Genomic DNA, 20,945 nt, shown 5'->3' on the forward strand with positions numbered 1-20,945 from the left:
TTTTTACTAAGAAAAAACTTACGAGAAGATGACTAACCAGGCCACTTCCGGTTATAGTTTCGACAAAGCGTGTCTGTAAAAATCAGCCATTTAATTTTGATTAATACCTTTTTCTTTTTCTTTTATGTAATGAATTAGAGACTCTGAAGTTAATGGTAACCGAAAAGACTTACCGTCAATCTGAAATTTTCATGTATTTTTTTTTAGGACCGATCAGATTTTGGTAAGGCAACGGTTATAAATTTTGTGGAAGAAGTCTTGAAAATTAATGTCGTGAGTCTGTGGAAAAAAAAAAAAAGATATATACAGTATACCTAACAATCCATCTCTTGCCAGTTATATTAATCACAATGCACCTTTTCCACCTTTTTTGGTCCAAACTGCAATATTAAGTTTATCTTAAACACTCAACCCGCTCACTGAACGAAAAAAGTCTGTGGCCCCGAGTAATGAAACGCTAATTAAATCAGGAAATAAGCCAAGCTTTGTGATCCCATTTCGTATCATAACCCACCTGTCTGGGACGTCTTTTCTGAAGAAAAACAACTTATCAGTTACTCTAAATGCAATCACAACGTCTCTCGTGACACTACTTGAAAATCGCTTTGAACCTCAAGGAAATTTCGAATATAATTATAGCTAACTGTCTAATACAAAATGCAGTCTCACTATTCCAGGCTATATGCAAAGTGTCTGGATAAATTCACTTACTATAAACACTTACCTGGCTTCAGGTTTAGAGGCATGCCCCTTTCTTATAATCCCTTAAAAGTGAAGCAACATTAGCTCCAGCGATAAATTGGTTGTGAATACGTCATTGCCAGTAATGAAAATTCAGGTTGATTCATACCGTACGGGGCGAGGTCACGACACGCCAACTTATCTGTAGTTTGCTGGCTATGATTGACTTGGAATTCAGTTTTTTCTGGTCTAGATTCATCTCCTCGATACTGCAAAAAATGATCAGGTATAGAACTTGCATGAGAACCTGAAGAACGAATGGATATGTTACAGAATATTTATTCATACCCAGTCCCGCAATGCAAACGGCCTAGGTATTATAAATTGAGGATGTCCGAAACGGTCCATCTTCCTCTCCAAGTCGCTGTATGTCTGACCAAATTACCACAAAATTACTCATTGGCACACTTTCCCTTTCTCTAACGGCATTTTCCTTTTGTTGCTTTCTCAGTCAGCACAGATCCATGGTGGCAACCAGACTAAATCCGTGTACTGCATATATCCAAAAATAGGACAGTAAAGGAATGGATTTTCCTTCAAAGACTACTGCTTATGGCACCCCTAGTTGTAGAATTGCTGGCCCTTAACTCCGATTTCCATAATAAGAAGCGATAATCCCCAGGACAACCAGTATGCTTGCTGTAGGTGATATGGTGATATCGTCATGAGGCCCAGTGCCTCATACCTGTTGAAGCTTGGTTATTGCTCTTCTTCCCCGGACAGGATGATAATCACCGGCTCCCACTTATACATCTGGGTGAAGAGAGGCACTGTGAAAGAAAATTGCCTTTCCCAAGATGACATGGCAATGCCCTAGTAACCAGGAGCGCTCGATCCAGAGTCCAGCCCGCTGACCATTATGCCGCTACCGTGCTATGCGCTAGGCAGTTGCCAGTTTTGTATAGAATCCGAATGCGTTACTACGCTACATGTTTACTTCATTCTGTCGTAAATTGATAAAATGCAACAGCGAAAAAAATATGTGGCCAGCAAGGGGACATCTTGCCGGCTGGATTGTTTATTTACAACAAAAGAAACTATCTGCCATCAATTAATTAAACTCATTAAATCTATTCAGTCTGTAAGTGAGTTTGTTTTATTTGAGAGTGCTTGAAAGATAGAGGTGCGAAAGTCTGGCTATTACAATTTAGTCTCCTGGAAAACTCAAAACATGAGTATATGGTGTCCCTTTTGGAAAGAAGATGTTAGATCGAGATGTTACCCACCTGCTGGTCAAATTAAAGTGGGCACTGGTGGTAATAAACTTGCCGCGTCCCACAGAGTTGACAATATCCCTGAATGGAAGTTTAAGTATGAATTAAAAAAGATTGTGATTTGCCCAGGTCACCGCTGAAAATTCACCTGTTTGCGTGACCAAAGTGGGCCACATCAACACCCTTTCCGTCAAGGAGAAAAGAGATTGAAGAAACCGAAGGTTACCGCTAACGTTTCAGATAGCATATTTCAGGAGTCCGGCATTGTAATACCTGTTGCATCCCATAAGTATCCTAGGGTAGAGTGACTGCATGCCTGTTCATCAGACATATATTTATGTTGCATGTTCAAAGAGTTTTTACATGCTTAAATGTCTTTAATTCGTTCCACGAATTCAAGGATCGTTGTTCCATCATCATCTGCATACACATTTGAACAAAATATCTATAACTTAAATTGTCTACCCACCCACAATTCAGTTGCTAACATTTTCGACGCCATGTTGGATGTTGTTTCACTTGAAAAGTCGACAGAGCTTGGAGATGAATCAAGTAGTTTCACATGCCCAATATTAAATCACAGTGGAGACGCTTCACATGTCATGCTCAAACAATGTAATCTCCGGGTGAAAATAGGAAGTAATTTGGCCCTCTACTGTATTACGAGGCTTACTTACATTCTCTATAATAACGATGGCCTGGAGTTCATATTTATATATCGATACCAAAGAATCGAGACCGAAGCTTGAAGGAAAGCAACTCTGGGTGTGACGCAATTAAGTCGGAAATTTCAGTACCACTAGTCACACAAAGTATTTGTGATCTTCTGGCAGCGGGAAGGAGAAAAGAAACTTACAGCTTAAAATTCTAATAACGTTGAATAGTCAGCTATGAAGGCACGTGACGTTAGAATGTCATAAACATCCGTCATATTGAATCCACCAGTCTGGATTTGACGACTATTCCATGAAGTCAAAATATCGTTTTTCCCAATTATAAAAAATTAAAAGAGAAGAGAAAGGGTACTAAAGGAATGAAAAGGTAAAAAAACTATGTTTGTTCCAAGAAACTTGAAAGCGTCAATAAAAAACAGAGAATTAGATGAGAAAACTCAAACTTAGGGTAATTATGCCTGACAAAGCAAGATTGCCATGGAAACAAGGCAGAGTCCCATAAATAAGGCTTTTTTGTTCAGCTTTTCCCATCTAACTGATACACTCAGCAAACAACTTGTTTCATTGTATTTTGATTACTTTTCCTGTTATCAACGTATAAAGTTTCCCCCTCACCTCCCAGTCCCCTGGGTACAGGGTACAAGTGCTGTATAAAATTTAGTCTCAAATCCGTCAGTAGAGAAATTAATTTCTAGTTTATGGTTTGGAAATATATATTTCCTTTAAATAATTTACTTTGGGATCTATGATTGTTTGTTAATTGTGCGGCTGGTGTCTAAAAATCTCTCCTAATAAGGGATTAAGACTTTGACAGGAAGTGCGTAGTAGGTAATTTCTCTTAAAGTGTTCCGTAGTAAAAAAGCCTCAACCTTAGTATTTTTTCCTTGATATTACTAAACTAAGAGCTGAACTTTGCAGCGATACTAAGACTTCACGATATAAAACATGGGCATGGAAAATATACGATCTGAAAAACAGGCCATTCCGGTTGCTTTCCATGTGCTTCAAATAGGACCAAGTTGTGATAACAGCCACAGGCTAACGAAAGATTCCCTTGAGCTAATGTTTTCGCCCATAAACGCCTAAGGATAGGGCATTACAAACATGGTCTTGTTTTTGTCTGAAATTGATTTACGTTGCTAAAAGAGAGATTAAAAAGTGGCCAAAATTACGCTCAAAATCAGCCTATGGGGACCCCTGAGGGGCTGATATCCAGAACTCGGCTAAAAAATGGTCGTTGAACCTGAAACTTTGGCAAATTACATAAGTCCACATAACGACTTTGTGCAACAATTTTAAACGAAATCGGCTGACCTTCATTTCCAAGTCTGCCCCGGTCTCTCAGGCAGAAGCTCTTAAGGCAATATACATTTCTCATAAATATCAGGTTGGGACATGGTGAGGAGATGAAGTTGAAATAAATAAATAAAAAACTCTCCTTGGAAATGTAAACAAGAGTGTAACTGAATAAAATTATCTACTTTTCTCACTACAGAGAAATTGCGAAATCTGTCGGGAGTCAAACTTTTGTAAACCCGCAAATACACTTATATCTCTAGCGTACGCTCACACAATCAGTACCTGCTAACGAGGCACTCTTCGTGCAGTTCTGAGTACAAGCCAAAATACCATTACCGTTTGCAAAAGACAGGATGAAGGGTGAGAAAGTTACTGACCCATATAGATCACTCTCAGGAGGATCTAAAAATAACCAACTCAACTCGCTTTAAAAGATTATCCACGGAAGAATTGAGAGTGCATTAAATATGACTTGACCGGGATTGCCTTGGAATAAGTCCTACACGGGCTATTAACGGTTAAATTACCAATAGAAGAAACTTTCTCTAGATAGTGTTTTTGTTAGTTTGTGTAAATTTCTGTTTTTCCTTTTCCTTATTGTTAACGAAGCTGAGTGAACCGCATCACGCTTTTTGGAATTTCACACCAAAAAGGAACTTTTTCAAGTGCAGGGCAATGCCATTGATATCTCAGTACTAAGCATGGAAACCGAAAGAGCGTATCGGCCCCACTATTATAATAAAACATCTTAGAAAAATATTAGATTAATAGTGTTGTAAGCCTAGGAAATCCCAGAATAATTTATTTTCATTCCAGAATGTACATTTGAACAGAAATAGATGTACAGTATTCATAGTGTGATTTGTGGAAAGCATGTTTTTTCGGTGCAGTAGCAGTACCTGTGGTGTAACATTTCTCCTTTTTCGAATTTTTTCAATTTGGTTTTGAAGCAATAGCTTAAAACGCCGACAGCGTGACAACAAAGCAGAAAGCTGTATGTCATTGAGTTGTTTATATTTTAGCTAATTAGCTGCGGTCCATCAGATGCTACTTGCCAGATGTTACCGGCTTGGCTCAAGGTGGGTTCCTTTTTTTAAGGTACCATTGAAAGTCATTAACAACGGCAATACATGAAATCCCTTGCATATGAAAAGCATATCAACTAAATATGGGCGCGCATAAAACGCAACTGCAGTTTTCGTGTAGGATGCTCTCAACGTCGTGTAAACTTGAAAAAAGAAAAAAAAAAGGAAGGGCTTCGTTTAGTAAGTGAATATGACACGTGAAATAACATCTAGCATCGACAGTCAGTGACAAAGACTCAAAACTAACATTTGATGCAAATATGTAATATATGCGTTCTGTAGTTTCTTGGCTTCCCTTCGTTTGGCTTGTACACGTAATAGTCTTGATCCTTGCTTGTTATCTCCAGTGAAATGTTTCGAGCAAAGTTTAAGAGATTCCAAATAGTCCAATATGGTTATTGTTCTGTATTGTTGATTAAGATTCGTTGTTGTTAGCGGTTATACTTGAAAGAGTACATTATCCTCCCTAGATTCGTTCTTAATTTTGTAACCTTATTATAAGCCTTGACTGTAGTTTTTGTACATGAAGTTGGGAAAAAATCAGCTAATCGGCTTACCTTTGATGATGGACTTCACTGCTTGAACGAACTGCACTTGTCAAAAGTTTGCCAGTTTGTAAATATATCGTGCTTCCTATGAAGGCAATTACTGCAAACACAAGCTTGGCACTGCTGGATATTTTGGAGACTATTATGCTGGAGTTGATTTTTATAGCCTTTCATTTATGGACTCAAGCTTTCCAAGAATAGCCAAAGTTCCAGCTAATTAGACAATTTCAGGTTTCAAAAAGGAGCATCTTTACCGATAAATAGCAAGAATGAGTTGTTTGATAGAGTCGCCAAATTAAAGAACAAACTTGGTCAGGTTTAAGAGCCAGTGTTCAGATATCAAACATAATTCTTCTGTTATCACAATTATTCTCCAGAAAGTTTGCATTTGGAAAGTTTCATGTAGCGTAAAAACAAATTGTATTCAATTGTATTCTTTTGACCGAAAGGACACCGCTAAGAAACATTTTAATTGCTTTTTGTTTAATGAAGGTTCGAAGCTAATTACTCGTTGTTAACCACCTTACCAAGCGAACAATTTTTTTTTATCATATGCAAGATAATGTCTTCAATTACGGAACACAGAAGAGCAACAAGTTAAGTTCTTTTTGTTCTTGAACAAATTCAGAATAAAAAGCATCAGTAAGGCATAGATCAAACCTGAACAGTGAAAAAACAGTTTCAAACAAAGTGCTGGATTCGAAAGGACGACTTAAAAAATCGAAATAATAAAATAAAAACCAGGGGAAAGGTTTTTCCTCAGCCATTTAAGTAAGAAAGATAAGCAGGTGTGTTGACCCATTTGTTATTCACGACCGTGTACTAGAAAGTTCTTTGTTACGTATTTCGGCGTCGGTTAGTTGTATTGATGTCTTGTTTACACTTTTTTTGTGCTGACAAAAAATTAGACGATGCAGTGGTATAAAAAATTAGCACCGGTCACAACAGTAACCAGTATAAAGCATTTAAGGGAAACAAACTAGATTCATTTTTAGTAGTTTCAAAAAACGCTCACCATTCATGTAGCGTCAGCTGGCAACTGCTTTATGGAGCGTTGTATTTTCTTCGTTATTTCAATTTATATTCGAAGAATTTTACCATCACAAAATAAACCGCAACGGGAGTCAGTCAAATTTTTCTTGCATACATGCATATCTCTACATTTGCATGAGCACGGCAAACGAACCCAACTATGGGCAAAGTTTGGAGTAAGATACGGCATGCATCGTCTCGTAATTCCAGCGAACGTTCATTCAAAAGCTCAGCTGCTTTCTGTCAGGTGTTGGTATTAAGGTGTTAAGACAGCCTTTGTGTTATCTATTTTATTTTTTTGTTTATTTTTGTGTTTGTTTGTTTGTTTTTTTTTTATCATCTCCTGGGTGTGAGTGTGAAGAAAGAAACTTTACCTGTACAAAATTCCAGTCCATCAAAGCGACGGCTATATTATATTGGGCAAAATATACTGCATTTGATCAGTGTTACTACTCCGCTTCGTGTACAATATAGAAATACGAGCAAAAGAACCAAGCGAAAGCCATACTTACAAGTTATTGTACCTACATTCCTATGATCGCAGTACAAACCTAGAAATCCGTACGCTCACATGGCGAGAAAATAAAAAATACCTACATATTCTTGGTCAGCGGTAATGACTACTTCATGCAGCAAATATGAAATGAAACTTACACGCTCCCCCCCCCCCCCCCCCCGAAAGACGACAAGGGAGTCTTTCTAAACTAAAACAACAACAACTACTGGATAACGAATCAATCCAGCTGTACAATGTCTCTTGACCCTAAAAATGGTCAAAGTCTCAAAACAGTGTTCAATTCTCCTTAGTGTCTGTCTTGTAAGCTGTATCACTGAACTGTTCCTAACAGGAACCTTGCTGCATATCACTGCTCGACTACAGCTTACACTGGTTTCATTTGTCCTTCGATGCGACTTAGTAACTTCTCTTCTAACATGCAGAGCTTTCGCACATCTCTGCGGTAAACTCCGTCTGCTGTTCTGACGACTACTTGGCGTACAATGCCTTCACTGTCTGGAAATGTCTGCTCCACCAACGCCTTTGGCCATCGCCCACGAGGGGTGTTCTTGTCTGCCATCAAGACTAAATCTCCTTCTTGAAAGTTAGGCTGTTGACGCAACCATTTTTACTGCTCTTGGAGCGTCGGCAAATATTCTTTTGTCCACCTCTGCCAAAACTCGTTTGCGAGGAGATGAACGAGTTTCCATCTAGCTTTAAATTTATCCGATTCGTCGAACACGTCTTGAGAGGAACACGGGTTTCTTCTTAGCAGAAGAATATGACTTGGTGTGAGTGCGTCCAAGTCTTGCGGATTACTAGACACAGGTGTGATGGGTCTGTCGTTCAGAATCGTCTCTACCTCAACAAGAAATGTTCTCAAGGTTTCGTCACTTAGTAGACGTTCTCCAACTAGTGAGTGCAAGATTCTTCTTACGGAACGAATGAGTCTCTCCCAAACTCCCCCTTGATGGCTGGCCGCCGGTGAGTTGAACTTCCACTCAATGCCTCTTTGGGTCAGTGTGGCTTGAATCTTCTCCTGATCCCAAGCTTGAATTGCAAGGCCCTGATAACATCCACTTCGACTCCTCTAAAATTACTGCCATTATCGCTGTAAATAACGGTTGGGAGGCCTCGTCTACCAACGAAGCGCAAAACTGCATTAACAAAACTGTCTGTGGTTAGGTCTTCAGCTGCTTCTAAGTGGACTGCTCGGTATCTTAGGCAAGTGAAGATACACCCATAACGCTTGTTTGGGGACATATTTCTCCTTGATCTTGTGTTTGGTCCGTTCTTAACATATAGTGGACCAAAATAGTCCAGTCCTGCTGCCGCAAATGGGTAGATGATCCTGTGACTGTCTGACGAGACTCGAACTACTGATAGTGGTGCGGTTATTTGCTCTCCTAATTTGGCATTCTGGCGCCTGCAAACATGACATTTTCTGAGGACCCGCTTCACTGAAGAAATTCCCTTAACAATCCAAAAGCGTTGCCTGATTTCTGCTAGGACTGGTAACTTCCAACGTGTCCATTCAAATCGTGATGACGAATAATCATCTCCGTAACTGGGTGTTTGCTAGGTAGTATCATTGGGTATTTCGCATCATACTTGAGATCTGAATGCTTAGGTCGTCCTCCAACACGTAAAACTTCTTCATCCTTGAATGGTTTAAGTCGGGCTAGCTGACCGGTCATCGGGTTCTTATCAACTTCACTGGGGAACGACTGCACTTGTACAAACTTCAGAATTCTCTTTTCAGCTCCAGCCACATCACAAACTGACAAAGGCACAGGACTGCACTTCAAACTTCTCATCGGGTTTCGGTTCACTTCGGTCTGCGATTGAGAACACGAAGTCCTGTGAAAGACACGGATAAGCCATGCGACTATTCTTCGCAGCCGATCCCATTTTGAATACCGTTCAAACAGAGAGCTCCAGAAATCTTTCTGGACAGTGGCTGCCCCAACTGTCGTCTTCTCTTTTTTCACACCTTCCTCGCTTTCCAGGAGATCTTCTAAGGCTTCTGCCGGTTGCGGGGGCCACTCTTGGTTGTCCTTCCACAAGAACTCTGGGCCACACTTCCATCTCTCTAGTTTCCTTGTCTCCGAGGCCTTGATTCCTCGAGAGGCGTGGTCTGCTGGATTGCGTTCTGATCTGACATGGCGCCACTGACTTGGTTCTGATTCCTGGCGAATAGCGGCAACTCGATTGGCTACAAAGGTGACAAATCTTCGGGACTCATTAGCTATGTACTTCAGAACTATCATTGAGTCAGTCCAAAACGTTATGCTGTCAATCTTCAGTCTTCCTTCCAATTCCTTCATAACGACCTTGTTAATCGGGGTCGCTAAAGTGGCTGCAGTTAATTCTAACTTCGGCACAGTCACCGCACCCTTCAGGGGTCTCACGCAGGATTTACCCATGACAAAACTGCAATGTATTTGTCCTTGATCATTGATGAGGCGCAAATACGAGGCTGTCCCATAACCGTGCTCTCGCGAAGCATCAGCGAAATGGTGAAGCTCTGCCCGCACAACCTCGCCAAAGTCTCTTGGCTTAAAGCATTGCGGAATGCTGAAGCCCTGTACGCTAATAAGGCCCTCTCTCCAGTTTCTCCAACGAACACACAAATCTTCTGGAAGTTCATCGTTCCAGCCGAATTTCAGTATACACAGTTCTTGATTAATTTCTCTTCCCGGTAGGAGCAATGGACTTGCAAATCCAAGTGGGTCATACACAGTTGCAATCGAGGACAGCACTCCCTTTCGATTCTCTGACTGTTCTCCTTTACCAAAAACAAAGTTGATCGTATCCTGTTCTATGTCCCAATGGATACCTAGTGCTCTATCTAAAGGCAAGTTTTTCGAATTTCAGATCCAGGTCTTTGACGTGTGGAGGTCGTTCTTCTACTGGAAATGCCGACAAGACATCGCGGTGATTCGACATCCATTCCGTGAGTTGGAAGCCCCCTCTAGCGAGCAGTTCTTGCAGCTCTCTGCTGAGGTCTACTGCATGTCCCGAATCAGCAAATGACTTGAGTAAGTCGTCCACATAGAAATCTTTAAATACAGCATCGATGACTTCTGAAGAGAAATCTTGCTCATTGTCCTTAGCTGTCTTTCTTACGGCATACCCGGCTACACTTGGTGAAGACTTCGCACCGAAAATGTGTACAAGCATTTGATAAGTCTTCGGCTCCTTGGATAGGTCGCCATTCTGCCACCATAAATAACACAGCGCCCCACTATCTTCTGGTGCCACGTACACTTGGTGAAACATTCTCTTTATATCTGCTGTGACTGCAATGTCGTCTACTCTAAATCTGAGAATCACTTCTATGAGGGTGCTGGTATTCTCCGGCCCTCGCAACAGCTGTTCATTCAACGACGTTCTACCACACTTTGAGGCACAATCAAAAACCACCCTTGGTTCTTCTGGCTTTCGGGGATGCCATACCGCGTGATGAGGGAGGTACCAGATTGGTTTGAGCTTGGTAACTTCATCATCCGGCACCTGTCTTGATGAACCATCAGTTCCATATTTCTCCATGACACCGCTGCATTTAGTGTGGAACTCTGGGTCTCTCAGCATCTTCCTTTTCAACCACATTAGGCTCTTTTCTGCTGTTGACAGACTGTCAGGAAGGTTTGGACATTCATGACGGAATGGGAGTCTGACTTGGTAGTGCCCTTTCACTAGGGTCGCAGACTGATCCATAATCTCTTTGGCTTTACGGTCTTCGATTGACATGCCTTCTAGATCTGTGTTGGTGTCACCAAACTCTTCATTGTACATGCGTTCCAACTGCGCATTCAGAATCTCTTGTTGAGTATGGGTGAAGCTTACATGAACTTGATCATCTTCAAGTTTTCCAATCGGTCCATAGACAGTCCATCCAAGAGGTGTTTTAACGGCTCAAGGCTGGCCGTATTCTCCTTCCCTCTAGTCCAACTGCTTGTCAATAATGTATGGACGATCACTGCCTATGAGAATTGTCACTTTCTTATCTCCTGTTTCTGGTAAGTTGATGTCATCAAGGTGAGACCATCTCCTTATTTCTTCGTTAGTTGCCATATGTCTAGGTGTGACAGGCAGACTGCTGGTTGTCAACACATGGTCAAGTTGAAACTTCACTTCTCCGTCTAGCGATTCCATGTTCAGCTGCACCTCATGGCCGGTCCTTTCCTCTTTAAAATTGACCGTTGTCATCGTATAGTTGGTTGGCTTCATGTCCTTTAAATCTAACTCTTGTAACAGACTCTCAAGACTGAACGTTGCATCGGACCACTGTCCAAAAATGCGTAAGTGAGTATCTCTTTAGTACTGCCATGACTACTAATCTTCTCCGGTACAACTTTAATGCGCACTCTTGGTCTTCCAGCTCTGACAGTACTAACTGTAACAGGACGACTGGATGATGCTGTGGCACTATCGCGAACGGTGGGTAGGGTAACTGGATTAACGTTTACAGCTGTTGGCTCTGAGGTACTGGGAGGTTCTGTGACAGACCTTTCTGCTACACTACTGCTCCTGGTACTTTGCAATGCATTACGACTGCTAGCTCGACCCTCATTCTCTTTGCCATTCCCTTCCTCAGAATGGATCAGATAGTGATGATCTCTATGGCATCCTGCTTTTCCACACGTGAAACCTCTTGTACACTGTTTCGCACTGTGACCTTCCGAGAGACACATTCTGCAAAGTCGGTGCCGTCTCACTGTCTTAAGACGATCTCTTAATGAAGAGCTTCTAAATATTCGACACCTCCAAACTCCATGGGCCCCTGAACACTGTGGACACTTCAAAGGAACTCCTGCTGGTGCACCCGAGCTGTGCTGATTCTCATCACTTTGAGTGGCTAGTGTCGTGAATCTTGGCGGACAGTCCGATTTTCCATGACCAGATTCCTTCTTTTCTCTTGAAGTAGTCGAAGGCAATTTCAGTTCTTGTCCATATCTGTTGTTGATACGCTCCGCGGCTCTCCTAATGAAGCGCACAAACCCTGCATATTCAGCTTGGCCTCTGCTTTTAATGAGGTCTCCGGCTCTGTCAGCCCACTTCCTTTTAAGACTCTCATCGGGAAGCTTCCTCATCAACATCATGATCACGTCCTCGCTATCCAAGCGTGTTGCGTAGTGAGTACCCATATTCGTCAAGACTCTTCTGGCATCTTCTAACCGCCTTGCAAAATCCATGAGAGTTGATGCATCAGCCTTTCGCACTTCTATTTCTCTCAATTTCTTCATATGGGCTTCCACAATCATGTGAGGCTGGCCAAAATTGTCATGAAGGGTTTTCCGTGCTTCAGAGTACCTATAGCCCACTGGTAAATTCACACAGCTTCTAATCGCCTCCCTAGCCTTTCCTGTAGACTGTGCAAGCAGGCGCGTAAGTCTCTGTGATTCATCATATACTTGGCTTTCAATGTTATCTCTAAAGTTCGTGACGAACTCTGCATACTCCAAAGGATCCCCACTAAATTTCATTAATTCCACCTTCGGTAAGGAAGGGCCTTGTTTAATGGCCTGTGCGATGGTTATCCAAGCATCGGACTGCTGCGATTGGAGACTACTATGCCCTACAGGTAACGGACAAGGGTATCTGCCAGAGGGTATGTGGCCTGCTGTGGAGTGGTCGCTGGGCAAAACTCAGCTGCCTTTCCATTTAGACCTGTAGTTTGTGGACTACGAGGCTGTGTATACATTCTTGGCGTCGACTGATTCCTTATTGGTGACAGACCAGCAGGAGTGTACAATGGCTCAGAGATCGCAGTATATTCAGGTGTGGTCCTCCGAAGTGAAAAGTGAGGCACAGAGCTAATGGGCATGGTACATGTAAAAAACACTATGGGGCAATGTCGCGGCAATCAAATCCTCTGAACCTGTCTTAATACTAGCTACTGAGACTACACAAGGCGTTGAGGAGAGGGTGACTACTGGCTGCGTTGTTGCAGGTTTTGGAACTGACAACAAAGGAAGTTGAGGCTGAGCAGAACTAAGTGCTGTCAATGATGTTGAGATGGGGGATTGGGCCGAGCATGGGTAGAGTATAGACGTGTTTTTGCTAGCTCCGCTCAAAATTCGTATATGGAGGCCTCTACATGGCAGAAAAAGGAGAAAAGTTCAGACGAAAAACTCATGTAGAGAGAACTGGGCCAACTTGGAGAAGTGTATCCAACTCGTCGGAAGAAGAATCCCTTTCACCGTTGGAGAAGAAAGCCAAAGTCAAGTTGCACATGTCTGACACGGTGCAATCGAGCGAAGAAGACGAAACCGCCGCTGCCGTGGAGTTGGCTAATTCTGTAATGCCGAAGCTAGACCTTGTTCTGCAGAAGTTAGACAACATGGAAAAGAAATTGGACATCCTTGAGGGTTTTGTGAAAGTGGTCGATGGAAAGGTTAACAAGTTACAGGATAAAGCTGAGCAGTTTGAAAGCTTCAGCAGGGACGCCACAACAAAACTGAAGGTGTTAGATGAAGGAATGTCGTTCGCAAATACAGAGATAGAAAATTTAAAGAAGAAAGTAAAGCTTCTGGAACAAACTATCCAAGAAAATACAGTAAACACCGAAAACAAATTCAAGGGAAAGATCGAGGCCTTAAGAAACGAGAAGTTGTATATGGAGGTGTATCAAAGACGGGAAAACCTTCGCTTCTACGGCATTGCTGAATCTTTCCACCTCTCAGAAGAAAATGTCAAAGAGGTGTTAATTGGCTTTATACAGAAGGAACTTAACATCAGCGAGGCGGATTCTTTTGAGTATCAACGAGTGCACCGCATTGGCAAGCGCGACCCATCGCAAGAAAAACCAAGACCAATAATCGCACGTTTTTTGCGATACTCCGACAGAGAGCGAGTCATGTCAAGTGCAAGAAAGCTGAAAGGAACTGGTTTCGGAATATCGCCAGACCTTCCGAAAGAAATTGTGGACCGCAGAGAGGAATTAATGCCTAAGTTCAAAAAAGCAAAAGAAGACGGAAAATCGGCGTTCTTCAAAAGATCAGAGCCGGACAAACTTTTTATTGAGGGTATACGAATCTTCTAATTTCTTTGGAACATAAACTCTCTATCTAGGTATTCATAACATGTAAGCCTCATTCACACTTGTTCTTAAAAATGGAGCTGCATGCGTGTCATCTAGTTAGCGCAATGCGTGCAAGACCTATTCCATTAGTAGCGCAATTAACAGCTTTTATCGCTGGCTACTGTTTTACATACATGTTCAATTGTAGTTGTAGGTGTTATAAATGTTTTTCTTTTGTTTCTTTTTCCTTTTCAATATTAATTAGTTTTACCTTTTTTTTGTTCAAGAGACATGCAAATTTTTTCATTAGCTCATCTACTAAAGATTACTATCTCATTCTCTGCAACTGCTCGCCTTTTCACTTAAATATGTCCTTAAAAAGTTACAAAACTTAATTTAAATTTTGGTATCCTATCCTTAAATGTTCGGGGGATAAGATCTTTTGATAAACGAAAAGCACTTTTTCATTGGTGTATGAAGGATAAAGCTGATATAATTTTTCTACAAGAGACCTACAGCACACCCGAGGTGGAAAACACCTGGAAATCCCAGTGGAGAGGAGACTTGTTTTTTTGTCATGGTTCTGAACACAGCAGAGGTGTCTTAACACTAGTCAAAGAAGGGCTTGACTGTAAATTTGAGGTATGTAAACAAGATAATCTAGGTCGGTATATCATTCTAAAAGGTCTTGTTCAAGGTCAATCTTTTTTATTTTTGAATATCTATGCGCCAAATAAGACCAACGAACAATGCATCTTTTACGACGAAATACAGAACGAATTCGACAAATTGGAAATTGACACTGATTGCAAAATAATAATAGGTGGTGACTTTAATGTTATCCGCGACCCAGATTTGGATGGATCGGGAGGATCTCCAAAATTGAAAGAATCGTCCAAAAAGATAGAAAATCTATGTTTTTCTCTTGACCTAATAGACATCTGGAGAATCAGAAACCCAAAATTAAAACGTTTCTCCTGGAGACAGAAAACTCCAATGATTCAACGGCGGTTAGATTATTGGTTGATATCAAATAATATACAGGAAGAGGTTGATAAGGTCGATATTATCCCTGCTATTAGATCTGACCATTCCGCCATTACGTTGTACATTAATGGTATAGAGAACTCAACCTATGGACCGTCTTTTTGGAAATTCAATGCAAGTTTGTCAGAAGATAAAGAATATGTAGACCTAATTAGAAACAAAATCGGTGAATGGGTAGACGAAAGTAGAGAAATCGAAGACCCGCGGGTTACCTGAGATTATTTAAAATATAAAATACGCTATGAAACGATTGGTTATAGTAAGAAGAAAGCAAAAGAGAGAAGGTCAGAGCTGGTAAATTTGGAAATTAGATTAAAAGAGTGTCAGCGAAAATGTGACGAACACCCAAGTGCTGAAAATCTCTGCGATTTAGAAGTTCTCAAATCAGAATACGAACGCCATTATGATTATATAACACAAGGAGCAATCATAAGATCTCGGGTGAGTTGGTATGAAGAGGGCGAAAAGAATAGCAAGTATTTTTTAAATTTAGAAAGTGCTAAAAAGAAAAAGACATGTATACGGAAATTATCCGTGGATAATGATTCATATATAACAGACCCAAAAGAAATAATGAAAGAGATTCATGATTTCTATGAAAAACTCTATGATAGAGACTCGTATAATTTAGGTGAGAACTCAATTGATCGTTTCCTTAATGAAGTGGATACTAAAAAATTGTCTGATGAAGAGAAAATGACTTTAGATAAACAACTTACTAGATCCGAACTGTACGAAGCATTGAAGACATTTCCGAAAAACAAAACACCTGGAAGTGACGGTTTAACTGTGGAATTTTACTTGGCGTTCTGGCACGTGGTTGCAAAGTATCTCGAAAAGTCTCTAAACTTCTCTCACCAACACGGGCAACTATCAACTTCGCAAAAGCAGGCAATGATTACCCTATTGGAGAAAAAAGATAAAGATAGACGATTTATAAAGAACTGGCGACCTATCTCACTGATCAACGTAGATGTTAAAATTGCATCCAAAGCGTTTGCTAGAAGGCTGGAGCCAATCCTGCCAGAACTTATTCACCATAATCAAAATGGTTTTATCAAAGGAAGGTCTACATTTGATGCAGTTAGAACAATCGATGATTTACTTGAATTGGCAAAACTCACAAATACAACAGGTATTCTAATGGCAATTGACTTTGAAAAGGCATTTGATTCTCTGGACCATACATATCTATTTAAAGTATTGGAAAAATTCAATTTTGGACCGTATTTTTTACAATGGGTAAAAACATTTTATACAAACATATCCAGCTGTATCTTAAATAACGGCTTTACTACAGATCTTTTCTGTATCCATCGTGGTGTACGACAAGGTGACCCTCTATCACCTTTATTATTCATCTTAGCTTTGGAAGTTCTCGCATGTCAAATCAGGCAGGATAAAACCATACAAGGAATAATGGTCAAAAACGTGGAGATCAAACTCACGCTTTTTGCAGATGACATGACTTGTTTTCTAAAAGACATAAATGCATATTCGCGACTTTGTACAACTTTAAAGGTTTTTTCATTGCATTCTGGTCTCCGAATTAACGACGATAAAACAGAAGTTTTTGGTATCGGCCCACATAAACTAGTACAAAATGACTTTACTCACAAAGTGCGAAAATCAATCAAGATATTAGGTACCGTTTTTGACTATCACAAACCATCACGAGACAAAGCAAACTTCGATTCAATATTCAAATCTATTAAAAAAACGCTGAGTATGTGGAAGTGGAGGGGTCTTACCCTGATTGGTAAGATTCAAATAGTTAAGACCTTCATTATTCCAAAATTTTTGAGTAAAGCGACTGCAATCTCAATATCAAACGATCTTGTCAAGGAGATAAACAGACTGATTTTCGGTTTCATTTGGAAAGGTAACGATAAAATTAAACGGACCGCGCTTATCAATGATATTGAAAATGGAGGACTAAAAATGCTTGATATTGAATCCATGATATCGGCTCAAAGAGTGATGATCTTAAAAAAGTATCTAGGAGAGAGCAACAGCACTTGGAAAACTATTTTAGATGATTTCTTTTTTGGAAATATAGGTGGAAAACTTATCCTGTTCTGTGATTTTGAAACTAGTAAACTACCGGTTCATCTTCCAATATTCTACAAAGAGTGTCTAGAGGCATTTCGTAATTTAAAGAAATCCAAGGTAGCCACCTATGAGGATGTTGTAGACCAAATTATTTGGAATAATAGGAATATTGTGATACACGGAAAATCTCTTTTTGAAAAACATTTGTTTACTAAAGGAATTGTTAAAATTGGTGACTTGTTATCCGATACGGGTAAATTTCTTGAAAGCCCTAAAGTGTTGGAAGCGAATCTATCTCCAATCCAGTGCTTCAAATTAATAGGAATTGTAGATGCCATACCAAAAGAATGGAGATTAATTATCAAAGAATCACATATTCAACATCAGCAACTATATCCTCAACAGCATTTGGATACAGTGTATATTTATATCGACGAAACCAAATCGGATCTGTTAAAAGCCTCTTCAAAACTTTTGTATAAAGGATTTAAAACAAAGAAACAAACTCCTCCAACCGCCAAAAGGAAGTTGAAGGACAAATATCCAGAGGTTATAGAAGACTGAAAAAAAAATTTATTCTTTACCATTCACTGTCACACTTGAAACAAAAATTAGAGAGTTCCAATATAAATTATTAAACGATATAATTTTCACAAATGAGAGGTTATTCCGTTTTAAAATGACTGAATCACCAATGTGCACCTTTTGTTTGAAAGAGGTCGAGTCCCTCGAACATTTGCTCTTTTATTGTGATACAACAAAAGACTTCTGGCGGGCTTTTTCTTCTTGGCTTTCAAACCAGAATGTATCTTTGGACACTTTGACATTTGAAAATATATTGTTTGGAGTGTTCAACAACAACGAAGACTTTATTATCCTGAATCACTTGATACTGCTAGGAAAGTTTTTTATTTATAAATGTAAATTAAATAAAATTAAACCAACATTAACAATATTTTTAGCAAAGACAAAAACCGTTTATTACATTGAAAAAAAAATAGCTACCAAAAATAACCAACTTTATAAACATTACAAAAAGTGGGAAAAACTACTGCCATCTCTTAATAATAGTTGAGCTTAATTTGTAATTTCTCCTTCTCAGCATGTCACTAACTTACTTTCTTTTTTTTTTTTTTTTTTTTTTTTTTTTTTCTGTATTTGGGTAGCTGCACTATTGTAAACAACGCATTGTATATTCTTTAGGTATAATTAGGCTACGATTAGTAATTATAATTTGTTGTATGTAATCTATTGTAGTTATGACGTATTGTAAGTATTGTAACTAGTGTTATGTCTTGTGTTGTATTGTATGTATTATAACCCAAAATGTTGAAAAAAAAAAAATTACAAAAAAAAAAAAAAAAATGATGTTGAGATCGCTTCTTGACCACTGACAGGCTGCGATTCTGAGATGGGCGTGACACTATTTACATCTGGTTGCAACAAGTGATCTTTACTGAGAGCATTTTGGGCATAATGTTCCTTAAGATAATCATTCATCCCATCCCCACCTTCATCTTCTACACTTTGCTCTATGAGTAAGTCTACTTCTGCCCGTCTCACTCTAGTTTTGGCATTTAATAACTCCATCTTCCTAGTCAACTCTGCTTTCCCTTTTTCGACTTGTTCTAATTCTCGTTGGAGATCTTGCCTTCTTTTCAGGGTTTCCATTTCTAACTTGGCTACTTCGATCACTCTCTTCTTCTCTTTAACACTATTTCTACTGCTGGCATAACTCCTCTCACTCTTAGCAGATCTCACACTAAGTCCAGATTCAGATGGGGGACTCCCCACCCCTTTCCTTTTGGCTCTCCAATCATTTACCAAAATATCTAATTGCACTTTCATGTCTCTTTGATTGTCATAACTGTCAATCATTAATACTCTCCTCTCTTCGTCTTCTTCATATAGAAGATAGTTATCATGACTGCTAACAAAATTATGAAACGCTTCTTCATACCTGGCGACGCCGTCTTCTACCTCGTTCACCTGCGCATCAGGACTTGTTATCAATTCTTGCAAATAATTTCGCCGTTTCCGCAGTTCTCCCATATGTCCAGCTCTCTGACGTTTCGCATGGACGGCTTTCTCGGCGTTCATTTCTTCGTTCAACGTCTTGTTCAGTGCCTTCGTCCTAGTCGGCCTAGATATCCCACTAGAAGCTTGAGGATTTTTGTCAACAAAACCACTATCCACGTTTCCTTCAGCTAATGATGGCCATAAATACCCATTTCCACCACTCTCATCGCTTTGAAACGTGTGAGCATTTGACGATTTCGCTGGCTCAGCAGTATTTAACACCACGTGCGATCCTCCACGATCGACGCTTTTCGGAGTAATTTTGCTCGCCGATTTCTTCTTCTTTTTGGCACGCATTTCCAATATGCGATCAGACAAGCTTGGTGTCTTTCATGAACGCCTCTTCCATACGGTTTTCAACTTGAAACCAATAACTTCAAATGATGTAGCGGCCAACTACGCTGGGCCAGGCCAATAACTCGTATTCATTCAGGTTAACACACATTTAATATATGCAACTGAAACATCTGAACATTTGAAAGGTCTGAAAGATTCGCTGCAACAAGAAAACGATACGCTAGCTTACAACTTTGTGTACAATATAGAAATACGAGCAAAAGAACCAAGCGAAAGCCATACTTACAAGTTACTGTGTCTACATTCCTATGATCGCAGTACAAACCTAGAAATCCGTACGCTCACATGGCGAGAAATTAAAAAATACCTACATATTCTTGGTCAGCGGTAATGACTACTTCATGTAGCAAATATAAAATGAAACTTATAGATTAAGCTTCTGGTGGTTGAATCGCAGAAGGATGGTCTACAGATTCCTGTAAAAATTTCTTTGGGCAAATGATTGTGAGCGACGCGAGAGCTTTTCAAAGTACGTCAAAAATGTAAATATTTGACCACCCGTCGTCAAATTTCAATTTACGGGTTAGACGTATATTTTAGCATGCGCCACATGACTTGACCTATAATAAGTTGAAATAGACACAGAGCTGATAATTTCGAAATGTTCTAACCTTATTTGCTGTAAAAGGCAGGTCCAAAGCCGATTTGACTTGTTTCTAGTCGATCTTTTACTATTCGTCGCACATCAAGTAGAAGTTTGCTTTTGTTTACACAAGGTTAACGTCCGATGTACATCGCCTACTGTCAACCTATTATTGGTCGAATACCATGAATCTGTGACCATCTTTCTGCGCATATGAACATCACTGCATCTACGTCAAAAACGGTTGAGTCATTTGTAGATAGTTGCTTGCTTTGCACCGCGCCAAAATATTACGTTTGATCGATTGCTGACCATTGCTGATAAGCGTGTCGGCGCAGCACAATCTTACAGCCGTTGTTTGTTCGTCACGCAATGCTGTCACGGCATATGCTGCACATTTTGATCTAATTTGTATAGAGCACTCTCAGGATAAGTGAAAAAATTTAATCATTGTTCATCTGTTTGTTCATATATATAATATGTGTATATTTATATAATCGTATTCTATAGTGTACGTGGCCTCGGTCCAAATCACGTTTGTTGTACGTTCTGATGTTTCAGACAACAGCTGATAAAGCTAATGCCTGTATTCACTAGAATTTAAAAAAAAAAATCGCCATAAACAAATTATAGATCAATGAAGCATAAAATCACAACGTGTCTCATTCGTGAGAAAAACAGACTAAATTTGATTAGTAATTACGTGAGTAA

The 20,945-nt window shown here is 39.9% G+C and overlaps 3 protein-coding genes and 1 pseudogene across 3 annotated transcripts; 1 reads left to right on the top strand and 3 right to left on the bottom strand.

The window, feature by feature from the left end:
* Nucleotides 1-6,236: 6,236 nt before the first annotated feature.
* Nucleotides 6,237-9,928, bottom strand: LOC145478006 (uncharacterized; annotated as a pseudogene).
* An 8-nt stretch (nucleotides 9,929-9,936) lies between these two features.
* Nucleotides 9,937-10,887, bottom strand: LOC145470684 (uncharacterized). Its single transcript, XM_081454508.1, has one exon. It carries the CDS (start codon nucleotides 10,885-10,887, stop codon nucleotides 9,937-9,939), a length of 951 nt encoding a protein of 316 aa, XP_081310634.1.
* Nucleotides 10,888-13,115: 2,228 nt separating this feature from the next.
* Nucleotides 13,116-15,372, top strand: LOC145478007 (uncharacterized). The gene has a single exon (XM_081455891.1). The coding sequence runs from the start codon at nucleotides 13,193-13,195 to the stop codon at nucleotides 14,135-14,137; it is 945 nt and encodes a 314-aa protein (XP_081312017.1). The 5' UTR covers nucleotides 13,116-13,192; the 3' UTR covers nucleotides 14,138-15,372.
* Nucleotides 15,373-18,559: 3,187 nt separating this feature from the next.
* LOC145470694 (uncharacterized) lies at nucleotides 18,560-20,943 on the bottom strand. Its single transcript, XM_081454514.1, has 2 exons — nucleotides 19,878-20,943; nucleotides 18,560-19,790 (listed from the first exon to the last, which is right to left on the bottom strand). Exon 2 carries the CDS (start codon nucleotides 19,589-19,591, stop codon nucleotides 18,560-18,562), a length of 1,032 nt encoding a protein of 343 aa, XP_081310640.1. The 5' UTR covers nucleotides 19,592-19,790; nucleotides 19,878-20,943.
* Nucleotides 20,944-20,945: the final 2 nt, after the last annotated feature.

This window comes from Orbicella franksi, chromosome 2 (genome assembly GCF_964199315.1).
Source record: "Orbicella franksi chromosome 2, jaOrbFran1.1, whole genome shotgun sequence".
Taxonomy (NCBI): Eukaryota; Metazoa; Cnidaria; class Anthozoa; order Scleractinia; family Merulinidae; genus Orbicella; species Orbicella franksi.